The sequence below is a fragment of the Melampsora larici-populina genome (assembly GCF_000204055.1).
Source record: "Melampsora larici-populina 98AG31 unplaced genomic scaffold MELLAscaffold_68, whole genome shotgun sequence".
NCBI lineage: Eukaryota > Fungi > Basidiomycota > Pucciniomycetes > Pucciniales > Melampsoraceae > Melampsora > Melampsora laricis-populina.
Genome location: NW_006768832.1, coordinates 188,582 through 204,738, shown reverse-complemented (window position 1 = coordinate 204,738; position 16,157 = coordinate 188,582). Strand labels below are relative to the sequence as shown.

At 42.0% G+C, this 16,157-nt stretch overlaps 2 protein-coding genes across 2 annotated transcripts; one reads left to right on the top strand and one right to left on the bottom strand.

Annotated features, from left to right (window-relative positions):
- Positions 1–265: 265 nt before the first annotated feature.
- Positions 266–3,345, top strand: MELLADRAFT_79446 (uncharacterized protein; the record flags this gene model as incomplete). Its single annotated transcript, XM_007417093.1, has 7 exons — positions 266–869; positions 948–1,546; positions 1,630–1,770; positions 1,866–2,046; positions 2,140–2,556; positions 2,628–2,738; positions 2,852–3,345. The coding sequence occupies 7 exons, from the start codon at positions 309–311 to the stop codon at positions 2,915–2,917; spliced, it is 2,076 nt and encodes a 691-aa protein (XP_007417155.1).
- Positions 3,346–3,673: 328 nt separating this feature from the next.
- On the bottom strand, positions 3,674–4,991 carry MELLADRAFT_112605 (uncharacterized protein; the record flags this gene model as incomplete). Its single annotated transcript, XM_007417122.1, has 3 exons — positions 3,674–4,314; positions 4,390–4,700; positions 4,789–4,991. 3 exons carry the CDS (start codon positions 4,989–4,991, stop codon positions 3,674–3,676), a joined length of 1,155 nt encoding a protein of 384 aa, XP_007417184.1.
- Between the last annotated feature and the right edge of the window lie 11,166 nt (positions 4,992–16,157).

The following is a 16,157-nucleotide window of genomic DNA, read 5'->3' as shown; positions in this document are numbered from 1 at the left end:
GAAGCTCAACCTGAAACCTGCAATACGCAACACGCAAGCGCAGGAAGATGGTTTATTTGATGATGATGATGAAGTTGGAAAGTAATTTTCAGTTAACAGTGAGAGGATGGTTCAGTTGCCAAAGTGGTTTCTGATTTTCAGTTTAGACTGGATCAAGCAGTAAAGACTTAAGTGGCTAAGTATACTTAATCCGGTTTACATAATCAATTGTCAAACGAAATAAGAAAATTGCAAGAAAGTACTTACCATTTACCAGCATCCAATATACCCATTTGCGATATCTCATCTCATCTCATCTCATCTCAAGAATGACTCATCAAATCAGACTCAAACATTCTAGAAAGAAATCAAGTTCATCAGTTCCAGAAATCGAACTAACCTACCAACACTCTCAACCACATCCTTCAAAAAGAATGAGATTAGATCATTCAAACTCTTCTTCTTCTTCTTCTCGTAGACGACATCAACCAGATTCATCTCACCATCATCAATCAAATCAAGAACCAGAGCCAATGGAAATCGAAGAAGATCTCAATCCATCTCATTCAAACCTAAACAAAAGACAAAGAGGAACCAGTCCTGATTCCGATCAACGTTCAAAACGTTCGAGATCTTCGAATTACGAACACCCATCCGATCCTGAATCCTCTTCTCTTAATCGAACCAAACCTTATTCTCATCTTTCATCTGCTAGAAATTCAATCAAAAGTCAATCTAAATCAATTTCAAGTAGATCTGCTTCAATGGAATTAAATTTACCAAACTTCGTACCTGGTGTTCCAACTTCAGCTCTATATGCTGAAAAAGTAGGCAGAGCCGATCGATTCAGAGTCGCTGGAAACAATCTATATCAAGAAAAAAATTATACCGTAAGTTTACAATTTCATCAACTCATTTTCTCATTTTCTCCTGTTGCATTATATTGAAACCTATGGATCTCTTTGAAGGGTGCCGTTCAGCTATATACCAAAGCCATTCAAGCTTACCCAGTCGAATATCAACCTCATCAACAAGCTCATCCAGGTATCACCACCTCACTCGCTAATCGAGCCTCAGCCTATATGGCTCTCAAAGAATTCACTCCAGCAGCGGCAGATCTACTTCAATCTTTAAAATCCACTCATTTACCTGTTTGGTTGTCTGACTCATTAAGATCAACATTAGGTAAACGAGTCTTGAGATTGGTGAAATGTCAGTTAGCTTTATTGAAACCTATTGAAGCGAACGAAGCTATTGAACATCTTAGTAAACCGACTTCTTCTGTCTTTATTGATTATCTTCATCCACTCTATCCTGAGATGTCATCTTTGATCAGTCGAATTAATATGTTGAAAGAGGCAGTCGGATGTGTAGAAAGATCAAAGTTATTGGCTAATTGGACTATGTTGGCTGATGCGATTGCTTCAATTGAAAAAATGTGGATGGGTTGGGGTTATGTTCATAGTAATTCAAATTCTCCTCAAAAACTTCCAGAAGTTTTGATCTGTTGGAAGGCTGAGGTTAAAGCTCGCATGGGTGATGGAAGTGGGGCTTATGAGATTTTCCTGTAAGGTTTTCCAATCCCCTTTTTGTCTTAAAGTAACTACGAACTTATTTTGGGGTGCTTTTGCATTTAAATCTTTTTGACAGCCAATGCACTCAAGCTGGAGAGTTACCTGAATATGATCGAGAGCGAGTCCAAGGTTTAATTCATTTTGCTCAAGCAAAATTTGAGCAAGCCGTCTTGTCCTTTGATCGCTCTCTCGCCTCTCATGAAGACTCTAGTTTGGGGTAAGTCTGAAGACAGATTTTGTTCGACTTGAAAGATTCGATTCATATGAAGCTTTTGTTGACAATCCTTTAACTTTTCTTTTCTTTATGTTTAGTCAAATTCGGAGTCGGGCTCAAGTGTTGAAGAATGCTTGGACACGAATCAAAAATATGGATCGGGCTGATCATAATCAAGTTATTAAATCTGCCGAGCAATTACTCGAGCACTCTTTTGATAAAATGGAACGTCTCTTTCGTGTTGAACTTCGATTAATAGTTTGTGAGGCCCTCGTATTTGTAAGTGCAACATTCTGAACTCCATCTTTCCATATATTAGATCACTATATCTCAACTACGACGTTTCTTCATTTGTTTCTTTTTCATCTTTAGCAACAACAAGCAAATCGAAAGCAACCTATCCAGAACCATAAACTTCAGGCTATGCTTAGTCATATCTTTGCAGATCTCGATTATAACTTTGAACGACGGCAACAGCTTGAAACTGAATATCGAACTTATGTAATCAGAGCACTTCTTTCTCAAGCTAGATTTAACAACGCTTCATCAAACACGAAACTAGCTCAGCAAGATTATCAAAAGATATCAAAACTGTTAAAAGAAGATCAATGGGCTACAGGGTTGAAGATTGATGTAGCGGCTGTGATCAGAGAGGTCGAACGAGAATGTAATAACTCGTCTCGAAACTCTAGTACTGGGCGAAACTCTTCGAGACGATCTAGTCCACCTCGTCAAGCACCTCCACCTCGTCCTAAAGTTTCAGCAAGGGACCCTAAAGGATATTATGCTGTATGTTTTCTTGATTTCATCCTTTAAAATATGTGGATCGTGGAACTGATATCTCTTTGCGTTGAGTATAGATCCTTGAGGTTTCTCATACAGTTACGCCGTCTGAACTCAAACGATCTTATCGAGCGTTGTGTCGAAGACTACATCCCGACAAAGGTGGTGCGACCAACGTGTTTCAACAGGTTCGAGTTTCTTTCCCTCTATCCCTCTCTCATTTGATCTATCTCCATATCTAATCTATTCAGAGCTAATCTGTAATTTCCCTCTCTTTGATTTCTTATTGCGTGGTCTACAGCTTCAAGAAGCATTCGAAACCTTATCAGATCCATCTAAAAGACGTTCATACGATCGTCACTATTGATCATCTTTTTCCAAGTTTGTATTACTACTAGATGTATATATAATTGTTTATGGTATACCCACAATTGCTCGATCGAAAGATCTAGTCAAGAAAACCTATTGAAGATCACAAGAGTTGCTTAATTTTTTTTGCTCTTGATTCAAATTGTATAGTAAAGAAGCTTCAACTAATAATAATCAAACTGTGTTTCTTAGGATTGTTTTATATACTTCTTTCCAAAATAGATTTTTGCTTTGTTTGTAATTAGATTATCTCTCGACGTACTCTTATTTATTTGTTTCTGTCTGATCTGTTCTTTTATTGATTTCATACTCTTATACATAAACTAATCGAATCATTCTGTAGGAAACTTGAATAATAATTTTCTTTAAAGATTGTAATAATGTCATTCACCAGAAGTGGAAATTTATTGCGATTATAGTTTTTTTACACTTTATGCGGGGTTGAAGTGCTCTCGCATGATTCAGTCATTTGATCACTGAACTGTGCGCTTTCTGGAAGGCGTACTCGAGGGACAGCGGGCAGCGCAGACGGATTCCGACAAAAAGAATATTAATTCAAGATATTACTTTACAAATGAAGATTAAACAAGTTCCGTTGAAAGATATGGATGAGGAATTGATGAAGAAGTTTTGTAATCAAATCACTTCTTCATGGGTACAGAGAAAGTACAATGAAAGATACATATATAAAGAAAAAAGGATCAAATGACTCGAATATGTACAAATGCTTCCGGAAGCAACTTGTACAACGAAATCAAGTTTTAAAATTGATTTTACCATTTTGAAATCGATAAACATTATTAAGTTTTAACCAATCTTCTAATTGATGAGAAGTATCAAAAGATAAAGATTTCAATAAATAATTCAAATCTGAAATCGAATAATGAGAAAGTCTTAATGAATTCCAAACGATTTGTTCACGAACGAGTTTCTGAGCGTGTAAGAGTAAAACTGAATCCCAATCTATTTGACTATTTTGATGGGTTTCAAGTCGGTTGGTTAAGTTGGATAGAAGAGGTGTGGTGATTCGATTGAATTGGACCCAATTCTTTCGGTTGAGTGAGGTATAGATCTTGATCGTATTAGCAACTCGGGTTGAATGAGTAGACGGATTACAAATCGAATGATGAGGTAAAGGAATCTCTTGAAAGGTGTGAAGGAATTGTCCTAGAGATAATCTTGTACAGATCGGAATGAGTAAAAGCACGCAAGTGAAGACCAATCGACGGTCTTGTTGATCTTGTAGGTCTTGATCATCTGAAGTAGAAGTATTCTGAGATCTTGAAGCAGAGAGAGGGACAGATTTGTAGAGTTTAAAGATTAGATGAGGAAGAAGCGAGTTGAGTTGTTGGAAATCACATGATTCTAGCGCTAGTTCAGCACTCAGTTCATAAACTGCCAACAGATCAAATCAATATCAATGATAAGTCAGATCAGGTGACTCAGAGAAGCGAATGTTGACAATCTTACTTTGGATCGCAAACTCATCGGTCCGATGACTAGCAAGGATACCTTCCCTAAGCTTCCGAATCTCTCGAAGCAGGGTACCAAGACTTGTAAGTTGGTCAGTGATTGAATTGTCGGGTGTATTAGTAGGCACGAAACGAGAACGTTGGATGTTGATAGCTAATTGATTAGGGAACGAATGACGATGTGCTGAGATCTTGGGTTGGATCCATTCGGCAAAGTATCTTAGTTGAAAGTCGTGATTTGTGAGATCTAGTTTTTGTAAATGCTCCGGTTCATGACTCATTCCCCTTGAAGGTGATGGGACTAAGGACCTATAAACCCATTCGTATACTCAAACATGATTAAATAAATGTATCAAGCCTGAAGATGCAAGAGTATAAAATGAACCTAACAACGTACATTGGATTCGGGCGTAAATGATGATTTCCATTCGCATTATTAATATTAAGTTGATCTTGAAAACTATTCAGTAATGTGGTGGTGCTACTTCCAGTTCGATTGTTTTGATTGATAGTCGTGAATTTCTTCGAGGGTTTTCTGTCATGTGAGCTAATTTGAATTGATGAACCCATCTTGAATTGGTTCTTTGAATTGTGATTCATTTTGTGAGATCCTAAAGTAGATGGTAGTTTGATATTGTGGATGGATGGCAATGCGATAAGTTAAAGATGAGATGGTGAGTCAGACGAGAATCGGTTTCAACTTCGAGTTCACTCTCAGCCCCGGCCCTGAAACATCGGATATCAATAACCCATGCATCTTTCAGCCTCTCGCGACCCGGGCAAGACTTTTGACTTTCCTGATTTCGGGACAGTAGTAGACGGGAACTGGGCTTAACTTTGGTGGTCACCAGCCTTTTTAGGGTAGATCATCAAGAATCAGATTCAACTTCATGATGTCAGCACTGTTATATACATATCAATATACCACCCCTGTGGCACAATATAAGACTTTATGTCTGCATGCCCAGCACAAAAATCTGTGCACTCTCTTGAATATTAATAACTTCCATAGACATAGATGATAGAATCAACATGCATATATCATGATTGTATTTCTCACACTTCATAAATACAGTCAACTCCCTCAAAATCCATATCCCTCTAATCCCATACTTCCAGCTAACCCATAGAAATTTGGGTCCATAAAATTTATGGGCAGGGAAAAGTGGCCCAAAACCCATACCTCGCACTATTCCCATGACCCATAGGTTTTTTGCAGTAAACCTAGGTCAAAAGCCATAACCAAAATTTGACACAGCTTGAAAAAAACCTGCATCCTTGTGTATTTTTCAGCATAGCCAGTCTCAAAATGCTTCCAAAAGACCTTTTGCAATTCAGCATGTCAGATATCAAAACAGGTTTCAATGCCCTACAAACAGAGAATAACAAAAGATTCAAGCCTCTCAAGCAACCTATCAGTGGAGGGAAGAAATTGTTGTAGACAGATACAAGGCTCATAGACTGTGCTGGAAAGATAAAGAGTTGTTTTGGGGAAGATCATAGCATAATAAAATGCAGCTAAGGCTGCCAGTCAACTCAACAATGATGAGCTGAAGAGACTTGAACTTTTGGTTGGGAAATTCAAGTACAAATGGAATGGTTGCAATCATCTAAGACTGTGTGCCACTTTGCTGCAATCTATTCCAAGTTGAATATGAAGAAATGATTTTTTTGATTGGCTTGTTAATTTTTTTATCTCCCTCTTCACCCATACTTTGCCTGCCAAACCTTAATCTGTGGGTTATGAGGGAGATCCTCCAAAACCATACACCCATAAAACCCATAGTTTTAGGCTTCCATAGAATGGTATGGGTTTGGAGGGAGTTGAATGTACTTGTTACATTTGCTAAAGAGGTCATCCAATGACTATGATTTGCCTCAGAAGCACACCTTGCACGCACTTTTCCTTGGGGCCACTGCACTATCCACAGATTCCTCAAATGTCTTCATCTGTGGCAACTATGCCTGTAGTGCTTTGATATATAGAAGAACCTCTGCAACACAAACCAGAGAAGGGTTTTCTTGTAGAAGAGTGACCACTACACAACTGGTCAGGGCTTAGGTTTGTCTGTCACATAGCAGAGTATTGTTGTGTGTCACATTATGACATTGCCATGTGTTTGTATGCAGTTCAATTTTATCAGAGCACCCTCTGGGACAAAGGGATCAGGTTGTGGATTACAAGCTGGCATTTCCTTTGGTTTCCCCAAGAATCAGCTCAATGTTTGTGTAACTATACAAGATCCCACTATCTAAGAACAAATCTGAAATGGTTAACCAAAAAAAACCTCTCATGTCCCTTTGTTTTTGTTATATTGATCCTCATCTCAATGATTTGGTGGCTCTTGCTGATTTGGAATTGTTTGGTTTTCATGTAAGCACACCATCCAATAATCAAATCAAGAACATGTCCCGTGTGAGTCTCACTCAGAGCAACCAGGCTATGTTGGCTCAAGGTATTATGAGTTGTGATTTTCTTGCTATGACTTTTGATGACAGTGATCACTGAAGATATTTCTCCCATGTAGTCAACACTTCTTCTTACCAATTGGCAAGCTCAGTTTAAGGGAGGATGTTACAGATGTGATCATGGGTATGGGTTTAGAGTGTACTACTGAGTATTTAGATATCAAACATCCACCCTTTTGGATTCTTCTCTTTTCTCTTGAGGTTCTCTATCTTATTATTTCTGAATCTCTCTATTTCTCTCAATTGTTAATTGTTTCTTTGATTCTGATTATTGGCTGGATTAGTAATTCATACAAGGGGATTAGAATAATCCTTGCTCTTTGTGAGCTTGCACCTAGATTTGATACAGTGAAGGTGGAGAACTGCACTCCACCTTACACTCAGCTGGTGCATCCTCAGTGACCTTGATGCTGACTGATGGGACTCACCCAATTGCCTCCTTTTAAGAGACCAGCAATCCAGCTCAACCCTCCTGATGAAGCTGAGCCCAAGAACACTGTCAAGTCATCAAGGCTTTCACTGGCACAATCAGCTAATCACTCCAGGTCTCTTTTAAATCCTCCTTGTGACATTTTTGACAAACCTATAGACACATTCAATCCCAACACTGCTCCACTCCATCACACATCTTCCAGAAAAGCAACACATTTTTCATGTCAACTTACTTCAACATCTGGCAAACCCAGGTATCTGACACCCCCAATCCGGTTGGCAGAAGACACAAAATAATGCTGGGAGGCTCCCAACCAATTAGCAGGAATTCCAACAAGCCCAAATACGTCAACTATGCTCCTAAAACCACCAAAATCATGTTGCCCGCCAGCTACTGCTCCTTTCATGCCTTCAAGAAGGCAAATTTTGAATCCTGCAACAACAAGCTTACTGGGGTTTCTGATTTTTGTCACCAAACCTGGGCTACTTGTAGCATCAAAATGAAGGTCTTTGTCAATGGATCAGCTCACCAAACGCTCACCAACAAGAATTCCATCAGCACTCCCCCCTCCTTTACATCTTTTATTCATTCTGACCTGACTGCACCGGCTTCAACAACCATGTGTTGTCAAATACTGCGCAAAGGTCTCCAAAAGACAGCCAACACAATGCAACTACTCCTGAGTGTGGCTCAAATGACTTGCAAAGGCAATGGGTCAGATGGTCACAAGACTGATGTTTCTGTAGCAGTTCAACAATCTCCCTTGGATTCTCCTCCGCAGTCTTTTGAACAGACCCTTGTACACTTCTTTTGGCCAGTCTGGCATCCTTAGCACCGGAAGACATAATCTTCGCACTTTGATGAAACAGTTTGCAAAAGACTTGAAGGAAGGGGATAATGTCACTGTTGTGCCAAATCCCAAGATTCTTGGGGGAATCCCTCTGTTGTACTGCACACATTTGCACATCTGCCAAGGACTGGATATATCAGTGTTTCTTATGTTTAAGCTTTTTCCAAATTGTATGTTTTTTAAATTGATCCATAATACCTATTACATATGATATGTGCAGGCTGATGGGATACACCAGGCTGATGAGGCGAGCCCACCAATGACTCGCCCTGGTTTTGATTGGATTCCTGTTGCCAACTATGAGAAAGCAAAACCCACCCTCTTAGGATTGATTCCCCCTGACCCCAACACCTCCACCTCTTTGACTGGGACTGTAATCCATCACAACTACTATGGTCAACACTTTCCCTTGGGTGCTTTCTCCAATTCCATCATTCCTGGTTCCATCAAACCAGATATTGACCCACTTCCATCTCCTGCTGTACCTGGAAGACTATCCCTGCATTTATCACCTCCACCTGGGATTATTTCCTCCTCTTTGCTGGTATCTGGCCTACAATGAAATGAATTATCAGGCTTGAGCTAATGATGGTATTGAAGATCACCACTGTTTGTTGTATCACAGCGCTTACACCTTGGTGAACTTTAGATCAGTGTGGTGTCCTTGTTCTGCATGGCCAAACTTACACCAGGGAAACCTCCCCTGCAAAGCGCTCTCATCTGTAAGATCAATTAATAGGTAAGATGACATGACTCAGTGATTTTAAATCTGGAGGAGAATGATCAAAAACCATACCTATGAAAACAAGCGTGTTGGGGGTTAACACACCTACTGCATGGAGAAATTGGGATTGCTTTGACTGGGATGCACAGTTTGGGATCTTTTGAGTGTCAGGTTCAGCCAATTCTTGGGCTCATTGGCAATGGTATTGAGGGAACTCCAAGTGGCAGTGTAAGGTTCCTTAGAACCTTCACCGGGAATGCACAAAGAGAGCGCCGTGGAACACACAGCGGGACAGGTTTCTAGAACCCGAGAGACTTATATTTCAAATCAACGGAATACCCAGTATAGGAGACTGGTTCCGAAGGATAAGGGGTGGGAAGTCAGTCCCGAATCGCTCTAACACTCTACAAGCATCAAAAGAAAAGAATGATAACACTAGAAAGAATATGAACGCTTACCTGGTTCCGAAGGATAAGGGGTGGGAAGTCAGTCCCGAATCGCTAAGGAACCAAGCGTAGAATTGAGAACAATAATATATATGAGAAATCATTTTAAGTATAAGTGTTAATATTTAAGTGATTGGTGAGTTATGTCTGTGTAATGACCGTAGGTCTTACAGTCTCCCCTCCTATAAAAAGGTTCAACACGCCCCTCTAAAGACCAAGGAAATAAAAAAGGAAAATATGAAATTGAAAATAAATGAAATGTAATGTAAGCACGCTTCCTAAAGAAAATTATACACAAAAGAGAAATGAAAAAAAGCACAAAAAAAAAGAAAAGAAAAGCAAGGAGAAGAAAAGAAAAGAAAAGAAAAAAAACATGAAACAAAATAAAATTATGAGTTGATAATTTTTTTGAACTTGAGGATAATTAATATGTGAATCTTGAGGTGAATTAATATTGATCTTGATCTTGAGGAAACACTGCCCACTCTTCTTTTGTCCGTTGCCATTGTCCAAGAGGTTCCTAACAACAAGAGAATTCAAAGAAGTTGTGCTCACAGAGTGGCCGAGGTATGTTTTCTCTTGACAAGGATATTTAGGAGTAGTAGGCCCTGGCGGTGCATACTTTGGGAGGAACTTACTTTTGCTTTCCTTTCCCTCACGACGCACTCCCACTGCTTTCACGCTCGACGTACGGTTTGACTTTTGAGATGTGAAAAACCGGATGACGTCGATCTCCTGTTGGAAGGTCGAGTTCAACGTCTTGACCGTGGTTGAATGATTTGACCACCCGATACGGGCCTTCAAACTTCTCGCGCAGTTTGCTGGCTCCGCCCACGTGTCTACCGCTCCAGTCACCTGAATCCAGCAGAACCCAAGAGTCTACTTCCAGAGGCGCCGCTGCCCGTACCTTTTTGTTGTGTTGTACAGCTTGTTGCACTCGGCTGGTCCACAAGGTGTCCTTGGCATTAGCCCAAGCATCCTCCCAAAAATTGAACCACTTTTTGATTGCCGGTGGGTCGTTCTCGTCTGGTTTCACTGCTGATAAAGGACGTTGAGGTCTGCCGAGGACGAGTTCGAAAGGAGATTTTCCTGTCGATACATTTATTGCACCGTTGATTGCATATTCAACTGCCGGTAAGGACTCAAGCCACTTGCTTTGCCTCTTGGATGTAAAGGTTCGTAATATCTGTCCGACTGTCCGGTTGGTGCGCTCGCTTCGACCGTCGGCTTGGGGGTGGAACACCGTTGACATATGGAAATGGGTGCCTAAACGTTTCATGAGGGCCTTCCAGAATGCCGATGTCCAAGTTTTATCGCGATCACTGATGATTGATAGCGGAGGTCCAAATGACCCGATCCAATTGGTAAAAAGCCTAGATGCTGTCTTTTCGGCAGTGTCCGTCTGGTTACAGGAAATCAGTTTGGTGAATCCTGATAGCCTACATGTCACGGTCAAGATCATGTCGTAGCTATTGATCTTTGGAAGTGGTCCTACAAAGTCAATCGCCAAGCACTCGAGCGGGGTGTGTGGAATGCTGGGTGTCAACATCTTACCCGTAGGTGCTTTCGTAGCACTCTTGATTCTCTGGCATGTATCACATGAGCGTGTGAACCGTTCGATATCCTTTGCCATTCGTGGCCAAAAGAAGTCGCGACGCAGGTCCACCACCGTCTTCAAGTACCCCAGATGCCCCAACCTACTGTGGGCTTCCTCCATCAACTCCAGCCTTAGATCCTCCACAGGTGGAACATACAACCGATCTTCAATGTATAGCAGACCGTCCAGTACCACACACTCATCTCGTAGAGGCAGTACTGACACTAGAGCTTTGTGAAATGCATCGTTAACATAGCCTGCTTGAATGCGTCTTTTTACACTAGGTGAAAGTGTCGGTCCTGCTTCGACTAACGATGCCACACACTCGACTCCTAACGCTGTCACATCCTCTTCCTCGATTTCCTTCCTTGATAAAGCGTCCGCAACTGAGTTTTCTTCGCCTTTGATGTATTTAAACTCGACGTCAAAATCTGCGAGAAGCTCGATCCACCTGGCTTGTCGACGGCTTAATGTCCGTTGCTTCAAGAGGTATGTTAATGAATGGTGATCACTCATCACATTCACTTTCATCCCAAGCAACAACATTCGCCATTTCTGAAGTGCATGTACGACTGCCAACAACTCCTGTTCATGCACAGGGTAATTACGCTCGGCCGGGGTCATCTGACGTGATTCATACGCTACTGGAGATGCAAGCTTCCATTCTTTACCTTGAAACAACGCCGCACCCAGACCTGAACCACTTGTGTCGGTGAAAAGCCACAAGGGATCGTCAGAATCGAAATCGATGGTCTTGAGGTTTGGCAGTGATGTCATAAGCTTCTTAATGTTATTGAAAGCACTATCTTCTGCCTCAGTCCATTTGAATTTAGACGGATCCAGCTTGCTACTGGTCAACGGAGTTAGCTTGTTAACGTAATTTTGAAGTCCCCATATAAATTTTTTCATCCATTGGACTGTTCCCAGAAATTTCTTGACGCCTCTTGATGATTTTGGTGTTTTCCAATTCACCACCTGTTCAACTTTCTCGTCATCCACTCTAATACCCTCTCCTGAAATCCAATGCCCCAAAAACTTAATTTCCCTCCTGAACAATTTAGTCTTCTTGCGACTGCAGTAAGGATTTGCCTCCCGTAGTCTTTGGAGAACGCGTCGAGTATTTTCAATGTGTTCCTCTTCAGTATTCGAAAAAACCACAATATCATCTAGGTACACGACACATATTGAGTGTAATAAATCTCCAAGCGCCTCTTCTAGTCTTCCTTGGTGAGTGCTGGGTGCATTCGTCAGACCCATGGGCATAACACACCACTCGTATAGACCCCAAGGTGTATGTACTGCTGTCAGCGGAATATCTGCTTCTCGCATCCGGGTTTGAAAAAATGCATTTGTTAAATCAATGATTGAAAAAAATTTGCCAGTGGCTACTAATCTGACCAACGCGTCCACATTAGGCAATGATGAACGGTCCCTCACGGTCAGACTATTCAAGACTCGGTAATTGCATACCCATCTCGGAAGTTCGGTAGGGTCCTTTTTTGGAATAATCAAGCTTGGTGATGCATATTGACTAGTCAAACGCCTGATTCTTCCGGCTTTAAGGTGTTGATCAATCAGCTTACGCCAGGCGTTCCGATGTTTGAGTGGATAATTATATTGCTTCTCTTTGATTGTTGCGTCAGGGTCCTTCAGAACAATCTTGTGACGAATTTTTGAGCTGGCATTCTGCATACGTTCAGGGAAAGATCCATCAAAAAATAGCCCTTCCTCCTCAGCTTCCTCTGAGACCGCTGGTATGTCCACAGGGAATAAATCTTTGAACTCCTCAAGCAACATCTTCTCCAAAACTTCACCTTGCTCTTCTCTTACTAAGTCACTCACAGATCCTGATAAGGATCCCACGGCTTCACGTCTGCTCACTTCTCTCTCCCATCTCTCTTCCTTTTCCACTACCGGTTCGCGGATGCGCGGCACATTCATGATTCTCACTCGCTCTTTCATCTCTTCTAAGGCTCTGAAATCAATTATCTTCATTCCACTCCTTTCACAAACAATCGCACGTTGATTAATAGATACTGAAAATTGAAAGATATTAAAAAAAGGTGTTCCCAGTATGACATCAAACTCTCCCCCCACATCCCCTATCTTGAAGTATGAGCGGTCAAATCGTCTACCCGATGGTTCGTCAATCAAATCGGCGGTAGTGAAATGAGTAAGTATTGGGGCAGGAGAATCTGTTGTCACCGCTAGACTGAGGTGCGTTGGTCGTACCAGCTTCCTTTGTACAAGTTGAAGGCGGTCGGCAGCATCACCTGTCATAAGATTGATTTCAGCGCCAGGGTCAGCTAGTGCTCGTAACCGCTTCCCATTGCACATGAGCTCGAGTATCACACGAGGAGTCTTTTCCGAAGAGACGCACCCTTCAGTCTCACTATTCCCAAGTTCTTCGTCTAAAGCTTGAAGTGCGGCTACAGATGCTTGGTCTAACTCAGGGAATTCTGAGGCCGCCGCCGCGCGCGCGTAAGTTATAGGGCGACCTGCAGGTGGTTGAGTTGCACGTCCTGCTGCTGGTGTTGTTGCAGGAGGCGATGATCTAGCTTTGGGTGGTACATAATTGGCTGGTTTCGGAGGCGCCACATACCCCGGTGGAAAAACAACCTTCTCTCTGACATAAGGTCCTTTGCATGCCTTATACTCGCTACCACAGTATCCCTTGCAAAAATGACATTTGCCTAAAAGATCACGATAAGAGTCGATCTTCCAAGCAAATTCCTCATCGGTCAATCTCGGATTTTGAGCTCTGACTGCCGGAGGTCGATAGAAGGCTGAAGGGGCTGACTGAGGCGCACTACGAGACTTCTTGACAATTACACGCGACGCCACAAGCGAGTCGTAAAGAGTTTCACATTTTCCTTCGAATTCATGATATGTAAAATCCTTCTCTTGACGAATGTAACCCCATAATTTAACCGATGTCTTCAGCTCCTCCAACATTCCGTATTCAACAAATTTTGCTAATTGATAGTCATTTAATTTCACTTCATCAAAGTTGATTAGATTCTGAACGTTTCGTGCACGAGTACTATAGCTTCTGAAGTCTTCGTATACGGACATGCGTAAATGTTGCGCTCTCTCATATAGTCGATCCATCCAATCGCTGGGTAATGACGCGGCGAACAAGCATTGGATGAACTCTTGCCAAGTTCCTTTGATGAAGCGGTCATACCCCCCTTCATAGAAAGCATGAGCGTTCGATTCAGCCAGGAAGCTTCCCGTCAGTGTGATACAATCACTGTCGAGAACAACACCTTTTGTTCTGAAGAACGTCTTCAAGGACGAGAACCAAGTGAGAAAACCTTCGATGTCATGATAAGGGCCCTTGAAGACCGGTCCATCAGCAGTACGAAATTTCGTCAAGTCGATGGCGCCTTCAGGCCGAGGAATATCTGGTTTCGTCTCGGTCGAGGGTCCAGTCTGCAAGGCGGCGAGTTTCAACACCATTTCTTCAAGTAGTTTCACGCGCTTGTCTCCAGTGATTTGGGACTCCAAAATTGTTCGAACCAAGTCTCCCATAGGTGGGTCTCGACTGGTCGACGCGTCGGAATTGCTCGCCATCGGTGCCAACTTGGGGAATGGAGTAATCAATGGGCGATATGGCGGGAATTTGTCAGTGCGAATGCGTGATGGTGTTAAAGGCAAAGGTGTAGCAGTTTTAGTCAGGTCTCCTGGCGAAAATGAGTCTGGGCTGGCAGTAGAGGCTGGCGATGCGCTTCGTTTTCCGGCAAGTTTTTGTTCTCTTCGGCCGGCTTTCAAAATAGCTTCGGGGTCTGGCAAGTCGGTATTTGAACCGGGTTGGTCTGGCTGGTGTGATTGTCTAGTATTCATGCAAAATAGAAAAAGTTTTGGCAAGATTGCCGAGGTCTTCCTTGTATCAGAAGGCTTAGGTGTTGGACAGTTGATTAGACTGTGTCGATCGAATTGAGTAGAGTTAAGGTTTCAACTGAATTAAGTGTATAGTTGAATTGCGGAGTAGTCATTCGATTCAATCAAAAGCGAACTGTAGTATCCTAGCGTTTTGTGTCTCGTGGGTTTGAGAAAAAAAAAGTGTAAGGTTCCTTAGAACCTTCACCGGGAATGCACAAAGAGAGCGCCGTGGAACACACAGCGGGACAGGTTTCTAGAACCCGAGAGACTTATATTTCAAATCAACGGAATACCCAGTATAGGAGACTGGTTCCGAAGGATAAGGGGTGGGAAGTCAGTCCCGAATCGCTCTAACACTCTACAAGCATCAAAAGAAAAGAATGATAACACTAGAAAGAATATGAACGCTTACCTGGTTCCGAAGGATAAGGGGTGGGAAGTCAGTCCCGAATCGCTAAGGAACCAAGCGTAGAATTGAGAACAATAATATATATGAGAAATCATTTTAAGTATAAGTGTTAATATTTAAGTGATTGGTGAGTTATGTCTGTGTAATGACCGTAGGTCTTACAGGCAGTTCCCCAGTACACAGAGTGTCAATAATCCTCTAGGCAGAGGCCAGGATTACCATTCAATAGTTCCAGCATGAAGTTGTGATATTCATCCAACAACTTTGTGTGCCTACCAAGTTTGTGGTATTTGGCAGGACTCCAAACAGCAGATCCCGTGTAGCACATACCATTGTAAGATTGTGCTTGGGCTAACCAATGACTTCAATAGAGTTCACACCATTCCAATCCACATCAATTGTCTTGCCTTCATGTAGATGCTGAAAAGCCAAGACCTTGGTGCTGGCATTGGATTTTCTGGCTCACACAGATTAGAGTCCCACAGCTCAAACAATGGAAAGTTTGTCAGGGACAGTTGGCAGAGCTGTGAACCAGTATGAAAGAGTATCTTCCCTGAATCCAATGTTCCTAGGTCTTTTTAGCACAGTTTTTGAGTGAGGGAGGGTATGTAGGCAGAGGGATGTGGTGAGGAAGACTCTGGTTGACAAGCAGCAATTGGAGGACCAATCTATATGGTAGACCCCAAGGCTGATTGACCTAATGTACACCCTGGGTCAGTTACAGGTCTTACATAGGATCACTTTGAGATGCCTGTATTAGCTGTATGAGATGCTGATGTGGCGACCAAACTTGCATGAAATTTTGCAAACATGACATTGATTTCATGAACAGCTGTACTTGAGATGACTGATTAAGTTGAGATAGTCAGATCTCACTCCTGGTTGCTATGACAATTCCTGTGCGGTTAAAATCCACTACATCCTGTGCAACACTTAAAGTTCTGATATGTGCT